General features: G+C 38.7%; 1 protein-coding gene across 2 annotated transcripts in view; it reads left to right on the forward strand.

The window, feature by feature from the left end:
* The window catches only part of cntfr (ciliary neurotrophic factor receptor), a 227353-nt gene extending 206096 nt beyond the window's left edge, over positions 1–21257 (forward strand). For both annotated transcript variants that reach the window (XM_082538883.1, XM_082538884.1), the window contains exons 8-11: positions 7130–7198; positions 7618–7738; positions 15280–15409; positions 19639–21257. In XM_082538883.1, the coding sequence (XP_082395009.1) occupies positions 7130–7198; positions 7618–7738; positions 15280–15409; position 19639 (321 nt within the window). In that variant the 3' untranslated portion in view covers positions 19640–21257. The remainder of the gene's footprint in view (positions 1–7129; positions 7199–7617; positions 7739–15279; positions 15410–19638) is intronic.
* The last annotated feature ends 219 nt before the right edge of the window (positions 21258–21476 follow it).

Consider the following 21476-nt stretch of genomic DNA (forward strand, 5'->3'; position numbering starts at 1 on the left):
GGCTTCAAAGAGAGAAATACTGTCTGAGAAATTACCCCTGGACCTAGTGTTCGTGTCCGTGTGTATGTGTTCTCAAATGGGAGGAGAGTGCGGCGGAAAAATGGGAGCTGTCAGTCAACCTAATGAGACCAACCTTCTGAATGCACACACACACACATACACACAGAGCGCCATCGGGCCAGTGGAAGTGCCATATAATTGGGTTTCCTTTCCAGGACAAGAGACATGCTCACTGGATTAGATCTGACCACCGACGCCAATTCCCTCCATGTCTCCTTCTTTCTGCTTTTTCTTCTCTCTTTTGCATCCTCTTTTCTCAGCCTCTTCATTTTTTCCCCTGGTTTTTCTGTCTGGTATTTCTCCTTACTGGTCAGCATGTCTTATTGTCCTTTCCAGGTCAGCCTACAACCTGTAGCTTTATCATGAATGGCCTTGCAGATAATGTGTACAACAAAATATGATATCTTAGCATGCATTATCACAATCATACAAGTTACAATTACAACTGTATTATTATACAAAGCCCGCCATGATCACTGCAGTCCTTTGGAGTTCCTCTGTTTCTTTTTATTTCCACTTCCACTTCACAATGAATTTGTACCTGTGCACGTTAAGATGAGAGTAACCTCTATTGATTCTACATGGAAAGTATTGTTTGTAGTTTTTCAACACTGAACAAAGTACTAGACAAGACAAGAGCAATGTGGGGCAAAACAATTAAAGAGAACACAAGAAAAATGAGGCATGAAACAAAATAAATGAGATGGGCAGAGAAGAGGAAAAGCAAAGGGTCACTTACTTTCCTTGTAGTTTCTTAAGCAATCCCTAAGGAATGTTCACAGCTCGTCTCTCTGCCTCTCCCATTGTCTGGGGTTTTGTAGAAGTTTATTGTGTGTGTCTTTGTGCATATGTTATAACAGACTGAGAGTGACACAGTATTTACAAGCTGCTGTGAATAAAGTTAGAACAAAGAAGCAGAAAATATAGAGTGCATAATATATTAGTGTTAATTTCTGTCTTTACTACTAATGTAAAGTTTGTCATGCATTCCAGTTTTATAGAATGACAAGAAATTAGATGTGTACTTTATTGATCCTTACACAATACAGTCTATCAGGTTAAGTTTATCACAAGATTATTGCTCAGCAGTAATAATGTTGTATTATTTGGTTACTAGAGTAACCTGGGACCAAACTAAACAGAAGCTCCAATACCAGCACATTTGTCTAAGACAGAGTCCCCTGACCTTTTTTTAAAACATGACCACCACACCAGGCATTCTCACAATTATCCATTTAGTTATTTGTAGACACCGCTGTCAGTGTGATACAGTACTTGAACAGTTTTTTTTTTTTATTTCAGGATTTATTGTCTAATGCTTAAATTATATTTTTGTTAGGAGAATATATTTTTCTTGTAAGAAGTTGTTACATTGTTGCAGACCCAGCTCATGTTAAATACAACTTGATTTAGCTTGTTAATGAATTAGTCAGTGTTGCTTAATCAGTTATCTACCTGTACCACTTTTATTTATGGTGCTTAACTAGCTTGCCACCTACCAGGCTCGTTAACTTGCTAGGCTGGTTAGTAAACTTATTTTGTGAAACGCAGGGTCAGTGTTAGCAGAAATCAAAAGTAACCACAGGGTAGTGCTCTCTCTTCCTTTGATCTTCACTGAGATATGTGGGTTATTTTGCTTTGCTTTGTTTTGGAGGAGTTTCTGCTGGGAAATGTCCTAAGAATGTAAATGCTGCTTCAAACACAGTTCATTCACTTTGAAACTTGCCAGTAACAATCAGTAGACACGACCCACCTTGGGAAGATGGCGTTAGCGGCAATTAAAGGTGAGGTTTGGTTACCGTTGTTTTCTTGTAACGTCAGCAAGTATCTTCAAACAGCCATGTTTGCATATGCTGTGTACAAACAAAAGACATATGTGTTTATTCATTAAACAAGAAACTGTAGTAATATTTTAGTAATTACCTCCAAAATAGTCCATTCTGTGGTTAGTCTATTATGGTTGAATTATTATCATATTATATCTCAGGGTTAGTGAATATTTACTCTGTCTTAATGAGACATGATTATGGCAAGATAAATATATATGTTTTTGGAGTGGCATTTTGTGTGCGTGTGTGTGTGTGTGTGTGTGTGTGTGTGTGTGTGTGCGTGTGTGTGTGTGTGTGTGTGTGTACCTGCTTGCCTGTCTGTCAGTGTGTAGAACTGCACATACAAATGTGTGGGCACACTTTTACATACAATTTAAATGAACACTAAACAATTTTAATGAGCGGTAAACAAGTCTGATGAACAGCTTTGAACAGCTCTATTTACAATAGATCAGCCCTGAAGACACATGTGAAACACATATCCCCACACACGCGCAAACACATGCACCCAAACACACACATACATACGTAAATTTACACTAACAACATTAAAACCACTGACAGGTGAGGTGAATCGCAATGTTTATCTCCTTACAAGGCAGTATTGTGCTGGGAAACCTTGGCTGCTGGCATGTGGATGTTATGGGACATGCACCAACACATAACAGACTTAACATACCCTCCAATGCGCCCCACTGCACAGCAAACAGTGGTCAAGGACGGTTCAAAGAGCACAATAAAGAGACTAATTTCTATGCATAAAGATTCACGAGGTACTTTGCATTGACCATTTATGGTTAAATGTGGCCATTTAAAGAGCCGATCCAGATATGCATATTTCCAGGTGGACTGCCATAAAAGGAACACTGTGTGCAAGTGTGTATGAAAAAATTGACTTTTTTTGTTCAAATAACTGTTAGTCTTTTCTGCTTGCGCACACTTTTAGTATGGATTATGCTCAGTTTTTTTAAGTAAGTCTGTAGGATCACAGAGACCTACATAGGTCCAGACAGGTGATTTTAATCAGTTTGGCTGATCACTGAACCTTCACCACCACATGGCACATCACACAGATTTGGTCTTGCAGTGTGAATGATCTGATAGTGTTTTTTGGCAGCAATAGCAAAAGCCCTTTTCAAAGTGAATCGCCTTGCATCTATCCTCAGCCCCTCCTCGCCACCTTCTTTTACTACGCGATATTAAGTGCTGCTTTCACTGCTCCCTGTTAGCCACTTGGCAACACAGCAACACATCCATCTCTCTGGAAATGTTTATTTGCAAGCTGTTTACTCCATTTACTCCTCCTCACATAGACATACGGTATATGTAGTTCATACACATGCTGATGTACGCATCCGTCGGTTCCGGTTCAGCCTCGCAAACACAAACAATAATGCAACAGACGTGTGCAGACATGACAATAAATACACGAATACAAAGAAACACAAACACAATTGTACAAAGGCATATTTGCCTAAACTGGTGTATGTGTGTTTTCCAATATCGAATGTAAGCACCGACACACACACAGGAAAAATATAGAGAGATAGGGATAAAAAAATAAAAGCCCAACAACACATACACACATAGTCAAACAGATGTGAGCAGATTAACATAGACATCACTATTCAAACATACACATACAGATTGCAGTCACTAAGGAATGCTGATAGAAGCAATGGCTGGATATGCTGGTTGGACAACATCTAAACAATTTAGCCTCAAAGCCAGCGCAGACGTCTTTTAACCGATCCATATGCACACACAATATACACTGCAGTCTAACCACACGCACATGCTCAAATGATGTTGTTATTGCATTCCACTAATGAAATTAAGCCTATAAATGTAGCGCTTGGTTAGGCAGATAAAGACTAAGCTTCCTTCCAAACAGAGAGCGAGGGTGCAAGAGCTGAAAAATACATTGCCTCAGTTCAAGGCAATGTGGAAAACAGAGGGGTCAACTTTACATAGAGCGTGAGCGATGAGAGACGGCTTACAGGAATAAAGAGAAAGCGGTGATGCTGGGGTTGTTTCAGTGGGTTATTTGTCAGATTGACTACAGGTTTTCATATCCTGGAGGGGTGGAGAAGTAAAGGGGAAACTCCAGGCTGAGGCCTGGCTATGACTGTTAGTGGGTGAAAATTATATGGTGGCTGTGAGGGAGTTTTGATCAAATCACAAGACTCTTCGGAGCAGCTGCTAGTGATATTTCGAATTTTTATTATTATCACTATTATTATTTACTCCCCTACTTTATTTTGACTCTCATCCTCATCTGTTTTAGATTATTTGTTAGCGAATCAAAGCCAAAGAGAAAAATCACATAGTTTGTAAACATCCATCCATTGCTGGTTATGCTGTGCCTTAGTGCGTTCACAGGTGTTTTCAGTTTTGTTTTTGTTCTGTTTTTCTTTCTTCTTCATAAAAGAAGCAGTTTAGAAAACTTGGCTACGCTGTTGCCTTGTTGATATCCTCTCCGTTCATCTGACTGCTGACTTTTTTTGTCGTTTGCTCGATACTTTCACTTTTCACTTTAGTGAAATTGCTGCATTCCCAAACATCAGTAATTAACATGGTGTCAAAACCTAGAAACAATAGCCAGAGATGCTAATGAAGAACCTAAATTACTTGAGTGTAATTAACAGTGAGCTGTGAGTTTATGGTGAAAAGAAAGGAAAAAAACAACATTTGAATATTTTTTTTCCTTGCTGCTGCAGGTGTTGATGACATTCATGTAAATGTCTGTGTAATTGCAGTCTTTTCTGACATTACTGGAATTCTCACCTAGATAAACATTACCATAAATATAATTTAGAAGATAGCTAGGTGGGCATCAGTAGCACGTGTTGTAGTTTGTGTTGCAGAGTTGGAATTATCAAGATTACATGATTGCATCACCAATCATTTATCAAGTACTGGACTATATTTGTGTTCTCCAGCAGGTCAGCTGCCTGTCAGGGTCTGTAAAATCTCTTTTCTGACAAGTTTTATTAACTAGCCAGCACAGGTTACATGAAATGTACAATCATTGTCCTTAGCAAGCCTTAAAATAATGTAAATGCAACCTGAGATGAACAATAATATGGGACATATTACACAGTGTGATTATTTTTTAAGTCAAAGATGGAGAACAATGTGTAGAAAAACTAAGTGCCCCCATGCTTCAGTAGCTTCTGAAATCACTTTTAGCAGCAATAACTTGAAGTGACTTGAAATATCCATTGTCTATATGACTTTTTCAGTCTCTCACATCATTGTGGAGGTATTTCAGTCCATGCTCCAGTTATTTCTGTTCACTGAGCTTTGCAGGCATTCGTTTGCGCACAGCTCTCTTAAGGTTCCACCACATTTCAATTACTTTAAGATCTGAGCTTTGACTGGGCACTTGCAACGCCTTGATTATTTTCTTTTTCAATCATTCTGTTGTAGATTTGTCCTTGGGATCATCAAGCTTTAGCTGTGAGACAGATGGTCTCACTCTACAGTACTTTGGTATACAGAGGAGTTTATGGGCAACAAATGGCTACAATGTGCCCAGGTCTTTTGCCTGCAAAACAAGCATTAATCATCAGTCTTCCACCACTGTGCTTGACAGTTGGTATGAGATGTTTGTGTTGACATGCTATGTATGGTGTTCTGTGCATTATGACCATTGTTCCAGAACTCTTGTGGTTTATTCAGATGCAGTTTTGCAATGTTAAGCTGTGCTGTCTTGTTCTTTTTGGAGAGAAGAGGTTTTTTCTGGCAACTTTCCAAACATGTCAGTCTTTTCCTAATTGTACTATCGTAAACTTTAACGTGTCACATGTACATTTGGCTTACAGAGACTGAGATCTAGTGCGTGGGGTTTTTGACATTTTTTTCTGAGGATTGCACAGTGTGATCTTTGGGTGAATTTGGTGGGACGTCCACTCCAGGGAAAATTGGCAACGGTCTTGAATGTTGTGAACTTTTGGATAATCTTTCACACTGCAGAATGTTGGGCTTTTTTGGTCAGCGATCCTTCCAAGATTGATTGGCAGCTATCATTGCTTTTCCAAAATCAGTGCTGATGTCTTTCCTTCTTGGCGTTGTGTCAAAAAACACTGGAATGTTTCAGACCAGCAAACAGCCAACTCTTCTGCTTCTATGTCCCAATAGATAAAACCTTAAGATTCAAATTGAATGCACTTTCTTTTTATCATATTCCTGTTCATTATTTTTCAGTATGTACATTCATTATATTGTTCTTTAGATGAAATTGTATCTATTTGTTAAATTAGAAATTTCAAGTAACCTATCCAGTATCCCATTATCCTAAACTTGTGTATGAGTGTGTGTGTGTGTCCATCTGCAGGTGCACAAGTGGTTATATGTCTCTTGCACAAGGCAACAGGCACGCCAATAAATCATTTATTATGACTTCAGGAGAAACAAAAAGAGGCAGCACCCTCCCTCCACCTAGTTTTCCTTCAGTCCTTCTCACACACACACACACACACACACACACACACACACACACACACACACACTAACCGTAAATTACAGAGGAGCAGCAAATCATTCTCTCATACACTCCTCTGTAACTCAAACATTTAGTTAATTCTCTGTTTCGCTCTGCAAATTAAAGTGTGCGCAAAAAGGCTTTCAAATGTTGGCATGCATAATATTGTGTCATAAAATTATGTAGCATTGATGCCAATGTTTTCTGGTATAATCATCAATTATGCAGCTGGTATTTTACATGTGTGTCTGACAGTTGGTATGCATGGAGTGTTGTGGCTGCAAGGCCATCAAGGTCCAATCAATTCAATAATGCAAAGCAACACAGGGATAAAACAATACACTTGACCTATTCATAGAATAATGATGAATGATGTGTTATCAATAAATGATCACTGCAGAAACACTGTATTCAGTAAGGCACAGCTGAGGCTTCCATAAAACAAGCTTGGATTGCTATACAGAGATTATAATTTATGGGTAGAGCTGTGGGTAGAATGGCAGTTGATCCAGACCAAAAGTTAAATTGGGACCTCGAAAGTGTCTTTTTTAGCCGAGAATTTTCATAATTCATAATCTTGGAACCTTTCATATCCCCAGGGCCATAGAGACCATATTTATCAATAAAGATATTTGATAACAACTTTAATATACTGCAAAAATAAAACAGACACACCCTACTGTAACCCAGGGAAACCACATGTGCTGTTTTCCGATCCAGACTGACTCCATGCTCTTTTCCGTTTGATGTTTAGGTGGAGCTATCTGACACTACATCCCATAACATCACTGATGCCTACGCTGGGAAGGAGTACATCATCCAGGTAAAGATTTCATACTAACTAGCAAAGAAAAAAGAAGGTTAAAAAAGGTTATTTCAAGATCAGCTCAATACTTTATGTAAATATTGGGTTCAGTATTATGTACATTCTACTGAAATCGCATTAATTTTACACTTTTACTATTAATGTTGAATGTTAAGCTGTCAGACAGGAGGAAAAGAGGGAGACTTGAGAGAAGATTAATGTAGTGAAGATGATATGTAGAGGGTCAGTGTGACAGTGGGGGATAGGAATAGGTTTAGATGGAGGCAGGTCATCTGTTGTGGAGCAGCCAAAAGAAGGAGGGTTATTGTAGGGTCTTTACTTTACAATATAAAGTGCCTTGAGGCAACTGTTGTTGTGAGTTGATGCTAAATAAATAAAACTGAATCGAATACTTCTGATATCCCTGTGTTCATCAGGTGGCTGCCAAGGACACAGAGATTGGAACATGGAGTGACTGGAGTGTTGCTGTCCATGCTACACCCTGGATTGAAGAACCCGTGCCAGTTGTTTCCACAACTGAAGTGGAATTTCATACTGGTATAACGATGGCTGGTGATAAATAAATCTTTGTCAAGGAGGATGAATGCAGCACATAACCGTAAATCGTAGGGGTAGCAGGGTGACACATCATGCTAACAGTTCGCCATCTTAACTCTATTTCCTAACTCTATATTTTCAATGGCAGTTTTTCATGACACCACCCTCTAGTGGTGCAATATTGTATATAACATTACAGAACACAACAACTGGTAAGTTATAGCCCCAATTTCAGTCAGAGGGAGACTCGTTTTTATCATGCAGATCTTTCTTGGTTGGAGGCTGTTCAGTGTGTAAATGTACTTTAACAGACGTTTTCAAAATACATGAGTCATTGTTCCATGAAAAGATCAATAACAGAGGACAATGAAACATAAGGAAACCCAAAGAGAAGTCTACAAATGTGCTGGCAGCTCAGTGTGACAGTCCTTTGAGCTAATGCGCTGATGTCAGGTTGTTAATGACAACGTTGCTTGGCAGGTTTAATATTTCCCACATTCAGCAGCTTACTCTAATGAGCTACAGCACTGGCATGACTGAAAGGATAGAGGGATAAAATAAAAATAATAGCATGTAAAACATAGTGGGCTCAGTAGTATGTTAACATGTTAAGATGGCTCATGTGTAGTTGTGAAGTTAGTAGTGAACAAAGGTTAACACTAAAAGTTAAATGAGATTGTAGTCTGTTGGCTGGAGGAATCATTGTGATAGCATAATATAGTATTCCAATAACATTCTCGACATTGTTCCTCTTGCCTGTGGCTTTCACAGTAAATTTTCTGAAGCATTTAGGTATGAAATTAATTTTAGTTAATAACTTTCTTAATGATTAAACAGAGTACACTATAAGCATTTGATAGCTCTGAATTTTTATTACAGTCTAAGCTATAAGACCCATCTGCCTCGAGACAAATCGACACACATCAACCTAAGTACCTGAGCCCTTCCTTTAAAAAAAAACCAAAACCAAAAAACTGCTCTTATGTTGTCAAAAAAATGTCAACTTCTGGCAGATCATATATATTAAAAAATTCATTATGGATATTGGATTTTGTGTGTGTGTGCGTGTGTATGTGTTGACTGGACACTATACTCAGTGACTGTGACAAAAACAGTCTCTGGGAATTATTTAGTTGGCACCACTTGAGCATATAGCAAAGACAAAGGACGACTCACTTGTGAAATTAATATCTTCAAAACTTTCTGAAGACCTTCAGCAAGACACCTATTCAAGGCCCAAATACTTGTCTGTGCACCATCTTCACATCACACTGATGGAGGAAAGAAGAAATGGTTGAATGAAAAAAAGAAGCAGACAAGGATTTGGACGATTTCCATTTTAGTCTTGCAGATGTAGGGAGTATTTACTCACCAGATGAGTGTTCAGTCAGGACCCCTATAGGACATTAATTTATGTTTGGTGGTATGGTTCAGTGACACTCTCCTTATGACCTCACTGCCCTACCACAGAACACAAAAAGCATGAAGCAAAAATTAGCAGAACAAAAAATTAGAGCAGAACATGACAGCTGATATGAAATGTGGCATGAAATGTGGGGCTGGTGTGAAGGTGGGTTGCAAAGTAGCTTATATTTGTGCAGCACCTGTGGGCACACTAAAGCAGCTTAAATTGCAAGTGGGCAAATTTATCAATACCCTATATTAATGTCAAAGGACACACTATTAGTATACATCTATGTTACAGCAACAGTACTTTTAATCTTTTGAAGTTAGCAAAAACAGATCATTTTTAAATGTCATGCAGAGGAAAAACTGTATAAAACTGGAATATTACATTGTCTGTGGACCCTCTAAGCTGAAGTGGCTAGGGCAGAAATATATCCTTAGTAGGTCTACTGGCAATGTGTACATCTGCAGTATTAAATTATGCAACTTAAAAGAACATAACGTGAAAGCACTCGGGCTGAGGAAGCTTCTATTATCGATATGTTACATCTTGAAACTAACCACCAAGATCAACTTTAAACTGTGCGTACTGTATCAGACAGGCAAGCACAGACATTGATGCAGGTCTGCAAAATGTGTTAGATTATTCAATAATATGAAAATATATTACTAGCCCTAGAAAGTTTATTACAAAGCTGATAAAATATTAATTAAAAAAACAACTCACAGATTGTAGCAAAAAAATGTAAGGTTGCTATTTCCACAATTGTATGTAGTATAATATAAGTAGTATAGTATGATACTACTTCTACTATTATTATTAGTAGTAGCAGTAGTAGTAGTAGTATTAGCATTACAACTATATAACTCAGTAGAAAGCGACTTAGTTCTTACAAAATATGTAGAAAAATGGACACAGCTTCCTCAAAGCGCCTCAAACTTGCATTCTTTGAATGACCAGCAGGGGGTATCTGCTTGCCAGTAAGATGTCTGGCTTTACGATTTATGATCGAATAACCCTATTGCTCACTTGATTGCAGTAACATTTTCCTGGTGAGTTTATGGTCTTAATCACTAGTTTCAATTCTTATTTAATACTGCATGATATTCATTTTCTAATTTATGGTCCCATTAAAAGGTATAAAGATGATAAAGTAGGGAGTGCTTCAAGGCAAGCCAGGTTTGACTCTGACTTCTTGCCACTCTGTGAGCATGATGGGTTCTTAGTTTCTAACTCAGATACAACCTTCTTCGTTATAACAGATTTCCAAAAACAGACAACAGCCTACATGCTACCTACATGCTTCCATGATTTAAAGAGTCACTTAAAAGTCAAGAGTTTTTGACCATATGACCATATGGTTCTTCTACAACACCTCTTTTTCATCAAGAGTAGTAAATTGATCGCTTCCCTGGGTTAAACTGCTATTTGACAAAAAAAGACTGTCCTTGAGATAACCCTCACATAATGCTGCTCCTCGTCATCTTTACATCCAGTGTAAGCAAATGAGATGTGTGATCATTAGCAAGCTGTATTATTAGACTGAACAGGCAATGATAGTAGTATTGATCATCTCAGCTAACTCTGAGGCAGAAGGCAAATAAGCATATTTCCTAAAATGTCAAACTATTCACTTAATGCTCCACATGAGGAAAGCTCTGAATTTATGATATATTAATTTAGTTTGCTGTAATTTATTACAGAGCACTCACACCAATACACTACAGAAACTTTCATTTTGTTCCCCCGAGTTTTCCAAACCATAGTGCTATAATGGTTTGGTGGATGTTGTTGCATTGTTGGGTTTATGTGTATTTATGCATTTGTATTTGTCTGTTTAAAACATTTTTAATGTGGGTTTACCATTATTTTCTTTCACTCACTTCTGAAGCCAATAATTTGACACTAATTTCTCTAAGGGGCAAAGTCTGTCTGTCTGTGCTTCTCTTTGTCTTTCTGAGAGTCTGTTAAAACGTAATGGTTTTACGGTAGAATACTGACTCCTCTTGGCAAAGAGTAGCACTGCACAATCATCGTCACATTCAGCACTAAATGAGCTCACACATACCTGGCAACACACAAACACTAATGCTGAAAGACACACTCACAACATGCAGCCTCCTCCAATACTCTGTGAGCCACAAACACATCAGCACAAACACACCCACACACACAGAGAGTCCTTCAGTTTGATAACCTGTAGTGTATACACAGACGCACACACATATAAACACTCAGTCAGTACACAGTGTATTATTCTTGGTCTCGTGGAGACGGAGAACAGGAGGTTATTGGGATTCTCCTCATGCTCCTTCTCGATCCAGCTGCCGCTTCTCTGCTTCCCTTCCCTCTCCCCTTGTCCTGTTTCTCTTCCCCTATCCTTCTCCATCTTGCCTCTAGCTCTCTTTTTTCTCTCCATTTCTTTTCCTTCCCTTCTCACTTCTCTCTTATTCTCACTCATATTAATTTCTAGCTTTTCTTTCTGGCCTTTTTCTACTTTCCTTTACAAATGTTACTCTTACTCGATCACTAATTACATTCAGATTTGGCTGTCATTCCAGCTGATCTGTGATCTGTACACTGTTCTTTGTTTGCTTGTTTGTAAAAACTGTAACAGATTATATAAATAATGAGTTATATAGTCTTTTTTTGGACACTTTTTTGTAAACTTGCATCTGTACACCATAAACACTGGATTTAAAAGCAAGCAAACAAGAGATGATTGAAGTTCAGACTTCATTTTTCTATAAAGTGCTCCCTATTCAGAGACTCAAAAGTAATTGGACTGTTCACTGAACAGGGGTTTAATGGCCAGGTTAGGTCTGTTTCCTTGTCATTTCATGATAAATCAAATGTATAATTAATATGAAGTGATGACTTTGTGAGGTTGCATTCAAATTTGGTATGCATTCTTAAAAGAATGAATGCACTGGCGAGCTCAGGATTACCAAAAAGGCCTGAAAAAACACAAAAATCAAGTGGATGATCACAGAATTCTTTCCATGGTTAAGATTTATATATGTTAACAAAGAGGGTTTACACCAATGTGCAAACCACTGGTTACACTCAGGAACAGAGAAGCCAGATTAGGCCAGAAAATGTCTGAAAGAGCCTGCACAGTTTTGGAAAAGAAAAAATGTATGAATAAGGAAAAAAACAGCAATGTCACGCCATGTGCCTGAATGGCTGCCAATGGAAAATGCTAGTATTTACTGATAGTGTGGCTGCTGATAGAAGTAATACGATGTAATGTCCAGGCCAAGAGACTGCTCAGATTCAGAAATGCTCAAATACTGTGGAACGGATTGTTTGGTGCTTCACAGTGCAAATGGATAATGATGCAAAACATGCTGCAAAACAAAAACAAAACAAAAAGCAAAGTTGAATAGCAGTCCAGAACAGCAGAATGGGACTACTGAAGTAGAACCATGCAATGAGGCAATAAGGAAACAGAGACGATATCTGATTCCTGTCTATGATTCGTAAACACACACACACAAAATAAAATGTAGCCAAGGCCTGCTACTTTTAGCTGACCAACTTGTTAACATCTCCACACTCACCAATATTTTCTGGCTGCTCAGCCGAATAGTAAATCAACAGACTTCCTGTGACTTATTGATTGTCTTGCTCGGAGTCTTAACACGCAGTTACACATTCTCCTTTTCTTCTCCACTGTCCGTGTACCACATTTTGTGTTCTCCTTTCTAACACCCCACCCCTCCCCCCAACAACAGAGAGTCACCTATACATCATGCAAAAGTAGCTGCCAGTTGAACCTAAGTGGCTGTTCTGTTTCCCAGCATCGTCACAGAGCAGCTTTGAATCAGAAGGATAGCATGGGGGGCAGGCAAGAGACATTTAAGGATCCCATCCTCTGTGACTGGGCCATTGCTTAGCGACCACATTCCAAGAAGAGCGGATTAGCCGAGGCATTGCATCTAAGATATAAGTTGGTGCCTCACCCAGCGTGTGAGACAGAAACTGGACACTGTCTGGCACTGTATATTAGTTTGTGTATTTCATGTCTGGGGCTATTTATAAATGTATGGCTTCTGTTTCATGCCTTATAGTAGAACAGGAGTATCTATTAAAAGGCAACCAGGCTGAACCCTGCATAAATGCTTTAAGATCCTCTTCTTCTGTATACTCACTCTGAAAAGCACTACAGTTTGTGTAAACTTATAGTAAAAATTGCTAAGGTGAAGCAGAGTGTCAAAGTCAACAGATAGTGTTGCATAATCTGTTCGAAGGTGATCCCAATGTAAATATAAAAAACATATGACATAAGTTCTTTACAATAGTAGCTGCTTTGCCATTCCAAACTGTTTCGGGGATTCATAATTTAGATTCATAATTTATGCCACCTTGTTTGCCACTCTGCTGAAATGACTTCATTGACCCACAAATACAGCAGCAAGGGGGACAAAAAAGCCCAATCTAATCTCCAAAACAGAAACTCTACACTTCTGGATGATAACAGACACCACTTTCATGTGTGTATTTTGGATTAGGATATCCTAGCACCTCACACATCAACAGTATTTGCATAAACATGCAGCGTGCTTGGAGTTCGAGTCGTTCAGCAATTTTCTCATCTCATTAGCTTTTTGTCCTCCTCGTCTTTCTGCTTTTCTTAGCCTCTTCCTCCATTCTTCATCACATCACTGTCTCATCTGCTATGTTTACCTGTCCTCACCTAGCTTGTTACATCAGCATACACCCCATGACTGTATTTCCTTGTCACAGGCACATTATTTTCTGCATAATTTTTATTTCCTCTGTCACTCCAAAGCACAATGTTTTGCTCCAGGCAGGAAGTATTGCACTGAGCTGCTGAACATGTTAAATGCGTCCTACCTTCCCCCCCCCCCCCCCCCCCCCCCCCTTCGTTTCTCTCTTGCCATTTCACACCTGGTTGCTTCCCTCTAATATCTCCCAACTCCCATCGCAGTACTATACAACAGTCATTAATTGCAAGAAGAGGGAAATCATATTCTCTCTTCGCTAAAAAAAGAATGAGTGCAAACGTTGTGCACCAGTTAATATCTACTGTGCTGCCTGCAGCTGTAGCAGAGGTCCCGTTTTCTAAAGCATTAAACTGTGATATTTTTATTTGTCGAGCAATGAAAAACCGAAGCACTAAAAAATGCCTAAGCACATAGTGATTTTCAGCATATTTATGTTTGCCACAAGATGTTAAGTGCCTCTCTCACTCTCGTACGCTTGAGCGTAATTGGATTAGCTGAAAATATACAAGAGTATCATAACTTTTTAATGTTTCCGTAATTGAATATACACTTTTTGCACTCACCAGACTGTACAAGTCAGTAGATCTTTTAAGAAAATTGCGTGCCGATTGTATTAAAATTCACTTGCTTCTGCTACTAAGCTGCTGAGACCTTTTTTTCTATCTGTCTTTCTCTTTTTTTTCTTTTTTTTTAATCTTTACTGATTTGTTATTCTGAAATGTGAAGCCATGCAAAGTATTAGTCAAGCCCTGGTGCAGTCAAAAGAGTTTTTGTGAATCCAGTTGTTCTACGGCTTTGTATTACAGTTGGGTATAAATGGATAGATTTTCTAGCTGTGCAATTGACTATTATCAGCAATATATTAACTACCTTATTGCACATTTCCTTTATTTTTCACTCTTTCTATCCACCTCATGCTGTATTCCCCGCCTGCTTTACCTCGGGGTTTTTTACCTTGCCGTCTGTTTCCGTTCCAGTTTCTCCATATTTCATCTATATACTTTGTTCCCCGTCCTTTCTTTGCCCCGTTTCCCTGCGGCTTTAGCATGGAGGGGATTTTTTTTTATTCCAGCTCACTTCATAACTGCCTTGACAAGTTCTATATTGATTGCTTGTGCAGATTACAATTGATTTTGCTCTTCACTGTATTTTCCTTTCTGCTTGGTTCTTCCTGGTGTGATGAGCACTTTTCAGCATCCATTCATCAGCATGTCATTTTTTTATGTTTTTCACACATAGGGACAGAAGTATTGTGCACTGTGTTAGCCCAATAAAATTAATAAATAAACACACAGAGAAATGATAAAACTCACCAAGGATTGCAATTGTTAATTAAAATATGTTCCTAAGGTTTATTGTGTCTTCTGATAAATTTTCTACAGAGACTAAGACCTCCCCCATGCCATGCTCCAACGCACCACAGAAGGCTGAACCTCCAGTGGGAGGAGCTGCCACGGTCATCACATTTTTCTCCCGTTTGCTGTTAGGAATGCTGCTGCTGCTGCTTATGTGGTGAGCGACAACACCCGGATACACACACACATACACATACACATATATACACATCACTTATGTATATACATATACATAGATACACCATGTAGACTCCTTAGTCTACATGATCCAGTTTTCAAATTGATTAGTAACTCAATTGCTCACTCATGTATTGGCAGGTCGATGCATGTCTGTTTATGTGTTTATATGACATATATTTATATGTTCTGTTTACATGAGCATGTTTAATGGACCAGGAGCTGTAACATCTGGGTAGTTAACTCTTTAAATCCTGTTGAAATAGTAACGGTAAAGGTTTAGATTTCTTATTCTTCTTTTGCCTTGAGGCGACTGTTGTTGTGATTTGGCACTATATAAATAAAACTGAATTGAATTGAACTGAATTTTGGCTGCCCTGTTTAGGGGTTACCACAGCAGATAATCTCCCTATCCATAGTACTTTTTTGTCACACCAACCCTCAGCTTGTCCTGCTTCACTACATCCATGAATGTTTGCTATAGTCTTCCTCATCTTCTCCCACCTGGCCGTTCCATAGTCAACATTCTTTCTCCAGTATATCCACTATCGCTCCTCTACACATGTCCAAATCATCTCATCCTTGTTTTTCTAACTTTGGCTCCAAACGGCTCGACCTGAGCAGTCCTTCTGATGAACTCATATTTTATCTAAATGCTAAAAAATAAATATATACAATCTAAAATTAATGAAACCATGCGTAGAAGTTGTATTTTTTTCTTTTTACTTTAATCAAAAGATTAGCGACAGCTTTATACCAATAACACTTTAACAAAAATACATTAAACATGGACGCTTCTCCAGCTGAACACCCGCTGCAAGTGGAATGGTTGAATACAATTAAGGCACTTTCATGCCAGTTCCCCTCCCATGCAGCCTGTATGTGCAGGTCCAAATGGGAATCTGTTCTAATTTGTTTTAGAGTTACAAGCACACTCCATTTCAAAAGATGTCAACATTTCCATGTCAACAGATACACACCAAAGGATTAATAACTCTATAACAACAAAGGGAAGCAGAAAGGGTGACAGACAAATTAGACGACACAATTAGAAAATACTCTGGAAATATGTAGAGAATTATTGCTAATTATAGGAAATTATTATCAGTACGATTATATAGTATTGTGTAAGAGTCTTAAACAACTTAATTCCTATAGGAATTGGAAGCTGGTGATGCAATTCATTGAAACGTGCAAACACACATGAAAATACAAAATATATAAGGAAACAAAAGTTTGTACAATTGTAACGAACATTTCAAGTTGCTTTATTCTTTAACAAAGCTTGAGTTCCTTTAGGCAATGTTTCTTCTAATTTCTTTAAGTAGTTTTGAAGTAGTCTAGTTCTTCAGGCTCCTTGAATGACATTTAAAGCTCTTCTTTTGATGTTGGCTACAAATTAGGTAATAAAAAGTGCTTTGAGCACTTATGTAATGCTTTTCTACTCCAACTAAGTACCATCCCATTTATCAGGTCTGAGCTCTGGGAAGGCCAATCAATGACTGATAGTTTTCAGTTATGAATTGTTCTATCCACGTATGCCAGTATTGATGGATCAACTGAAGTGTCTGATTCATCTGTCAGATCCTGTGTCAGGTCTTTACTTGAATGTTTCCTATTAGTTAAGGACATGACTTTCACACACTGTTCATATGGTCTAGGTAGCTTTTTAGGGCTGCCAAGTCTCTTGCACTCAACTTGTCAAGTTTTCTCACATTTCTTAAGGATGCACTACATTGGCTGCTTTTTTCACTCATTCTCATTCCAATCCTTGTATCAGACTAAAAATAAGGGGGAAAGCACCCATGTCCAAAGAAAAAAATTGAAAAGAGCTTCAGAAAGCCTGGAGAACAATTTTGTGAGTGTTTTGTTTTGTTTATTGTGAAGAAATGAGGGCTGGCTCAAGTCATATAGTTTGAGTCCCAACATCTTTGGTTTCTTACACAAAAGCTGTTAGAAGCCCCTTATTATGTTTTAGATGGTTGAGTTGATGGCAGCTCAACGAAAGTGCAGTCTTGTGCAGTGTTTAAAAAATGAAAAGCAGCTCATAACATTACGAGCTGATGCTGTTACTGCTATTAAGGATTAATCCCTTATGTTACATTATATCATAACTTACTAAGGAAATTAACTCATTACTGTTCCAACTAATAGCTTAATTGACTTTGGGAGCATTATTCTTTTCCTTGCCACAAGCATTATGGAGATGTGTTTAGCATCCAAGTGCTTTTACAGACACTACAGGGAGTGCAGAATTATTAGGCAAATGAGTATTTTGTCCACATCATCCTCTTCATGCATGTTGTCTTACTCCAAGCTATATAGGCTCGAAAGCCTACTACCAATTAAGCATATTAGGTGATGTGCATCTCTGTAATGAGAAGGGGTGTGGTCTAATGACATCAACACCCTATATCAGGTGTGCATAATTATTAGGCAACGTCCTTTCCTTTGGCAAAATGGGTCAAATAAGGACTTGACAGGCTCAGAAAAGTCAAAAATAGTGAGATATCTTGCAGAGGGATGCAGCAGTCTCAAAATTGCAAAGCTTCTGAAGCGTGATCATCGAACAATCAAGCGTTTCATTCAAAATAGTCAACAGGGTCGCAAGAAGCGTGTGGAAAAACCAAGGCGCCAAATAACTGCCCATGAACTGAGAAAAGTCAAGCGTGCAGCTGCCAAGATGCCACTTGCCACCAGTTTGGCCATATTTCAGAGCTGCAACATCACTGGAGTGCCCAAAAGCACAAGGTGTGCAATACTCAGAGACATGGCCATGGTAAGAAAGGCTGAAAGACGACCACCACCGAACAAGACACACAAGCTGAAACGTCAAGACTGGGCCAAGAAATATCTCAAGACTGGTTTTTCTAAGGTTTTATGGACTGATGAAATGAGAGTGAGTCTTGATGGGCCAGATGGATGGGCCCGTGGCTGGATTGGTAAAGGGCAGAGAGCTCCAGTCCCACTCAGACGCCAGCAAGGTGGAGGTGGAGTACTGGTTTGGGCTGGTATCATCAAAGATGAGCTTGTGGGGCCTTTTCGGGTTGAGGATGGAGTCAAGCTCAACTCCCAGTCCTACTGCCAGTTTCTGGAAGACACCTTCTTCAAGCAGTGGTACAGGAAGAAGTCTGCATCCTTCAAGAAAAACATGATTTTCATGCAGGACAATGCTCCATCACACGCGTCCAAGTACTCCACAGCGTGGCTGGCAAGAAAGGGTATAAAAGAAGAAAAACTAATGACATGGCCACCTTGTTCACCTGATCTGAACCCCATTGAGAACCTGTGGTCCATCATCAAATGTGAGATTTACAAGGAGGGAAAACAGTACACCTCTCTGAACAGTGTCTGGGAGGCTGTGGTTGCTGCTGCACGCAATGTTGATGGTGAACAGATCAAAACACTGACAGAATCCATGGATGGCAGGCTTTTGAGTGTCCTTGCAAAGAAAGGTGGCTATATTGGTCGCTGATTTGTTTTTGTTTTTGAATGTCAGAAATGTATATTTGTGAATGTGGAGATGTTATATTGGTTTCACTGGTAAAAATAAATAATTGAAATGGGTATATATTTGTTTTTTGTTAAGTTGCCTAATAATTATGCACAGTAATAGTCACCTGCACACACAGATATCCCCCTAAAATAGCTAAAACTAAAAACAAACTAAAAACTACTTCCAAAAACATTCAGCTTTGATATTAATGAGTTTTTTGGGTTCATTGAGAACATGGTTGTTGTTCAATAATAAAATTATTCCTCAAAAATACAACTTGCCTAATAATTCTGCACTCCCTGTAGTTATGACCCAATGCCTAATACACATGTCACTGTGATGTTGTTTTTGCCCATTTTACCCACTGATTTTAAATGTGTAATAACTTCACACAGCGCAAAAAGAGAAAAACTGTCCTCTTTTGCCATCCTGCCAGTTGAGCCACATATGCACAACAGGATTGGAGAAGTCACACTAGTGTGCAGCTACCTGCCAAGAATTAGAAGAGAAACACAAACAAATGTGTAGGGGATTTGCATTTTTTGCAAACAGAGTTATGGCTAAGTCAAAAAAAAGTCCCACTGAACCAAATATAAAGGCCAAAAAAGCAAACAAATTAAGAATGACATATAAGAGAAAGGCAAGAAGACAGATCATTCATATTTTGATGCAGTGCAGCTTGACGAAGCTAATTTGTGTTCCTCTTTCTGCAGATGTGAATGTCTTATTGCTGAAGGCTGATGTGAAGTAGGAGGACAAAGAAGAAGAAGGAGGAGGCTGGTATTTTTTCCTGTTTTGCACATGTTTCAAGGATACAGTGCATTGATCATTTCGGTCCATCACACAGTTACTCACCAAAATTATTCAGACATTAGACAACGATAATGCGACTCAGCATTTTTGGAATATTTGATTTGCTGACAAAAAAACCCAAGAAAAATCTACAGAGGAACTTTGGAAGATTGTCATCGGTATCATCACCAACAGCAACTGCAGCGACCTGAGAGGCAAACACCAAAACAAGATTATTGTCTTACATTACCCCCTGGTGGATTTGATGAGCCACTTTAAACTGATTTGTCTCAGTTGGGTTTTAGAGGCTCCTCTTCGGCAACAGAATCAAGGCCACAGCTGACATCTCTTTTGACCTTTTTTTCTTCTTTTTTGTACTCACTCTCTTCTTAAGTCGCAGTGCAGTGCAGTACACACACACACAGACACACACTGATATAGGGCACGTGTATTTGTGTGTATACTTACAGCCCCTTATACAGCTTAATCATCATGCCAAAGACTCCACTACACCCCCAGCAAAGTGGTTCCCACCCAAGTCATTGAGCTTCCTGAAGCCTGTGCCTGTCTTCATCATGGGATGAAACCCCCAGAAAGTTGGGCGTGCGCACGTGTATGCGTGACATCTAATGGATGCTGAAACCCATTACAGGAATCAAACTGGGGACAAAGCCCTGCAGCCCATGTTTGTGTCAACCCGCCAGTTAACAAAGAAGTCACAAATTTATTCAGTCAGACTCTGAGTCTGCACATCTCCAACAACTGACAGAGCAGAGTGTTGTTTGTTGTTTTTTCTTTTTCTTTTTGTTTGTTTTTGTTTTTGTTTTTTCAACAAGAGGACTAACACTTTGGAGAAGTCAATAACCATAGTCTGGCTTATTTACAGTTAGCTTTACATAGAGCTTTGAGAAACCGGCAAGGACGACCTGAACTGTAAAAAAAAAACAAACCTAAAAGACAACAAAAAAACCAACAAAAAATAAATGAAATAAAGTGGATTTGAGACTGAACCATTCTTTCCCCACCGTTGTTTTTTATTTTGGGGTTGACTTTGTATTGATGGCAGCCAAGCTGGTTACTGGAACTCTGATACAAGCTATGTTGGTTTTCCATTCTGCTCTGTGCTGTAAAATACAGTAACACAAATCAGTTTGCTGTCTGACTTCTGACGCCTTTACAAACATTAGAAATGTCTTTTTGCAGTTTACATTTCAATAGCCAATATCAGTTACCAGTTAATATTATGTTATTCACAGGAATCTTGAAGTGTTTATTGTATTTTTTATGGACAAATAATAAAAAGACGCATATAGGAGTTTAGTTTTTTTTTCTCCAGACATTCTTAATGGCTTAATTCTCTTTGATCCTATTTTGTAAACTATGATACAGTATGTAACTTTAACAATGAACAAAAAGTTTATTATTTAATAATAATGTATGTATTAGCCGTAGAATGTCGTAACCTGTACCTGGGGTCTTTTTTATAGATGTATATACAATGACAGGTTTCAACCATTAAATGTGACCATTTCACAATGAATTACGATGCACTGGCCTCATGTTCATTTTGTGAACTTATAACACATGAGGGCAGACTAATGCCTCCTGCTCCGTCTGGTTGATCCTGATGATTTTCTCCTGGCAAAACAAGATGAAGGTGAGGTGCCAATGGGGGATGTTAAAAAAAAGAAGATGCAACAAGTTTTCATTATAATTAAAGTAAAGACAAATTACTTCCCAGACACAGCTATAAACACAC

Source organism: Aulonocara stuartgranti (assembly GCF_965226115.1).
Source record: "Aulonocara stuartgranti genome assembly, chromosome: 7".
NCBI lineage: Eukaryota > Metazoa > Chordata > Actinopteri > Cichliformes > Cichlidae > Aulonocara > Aulonocara stuartgranti.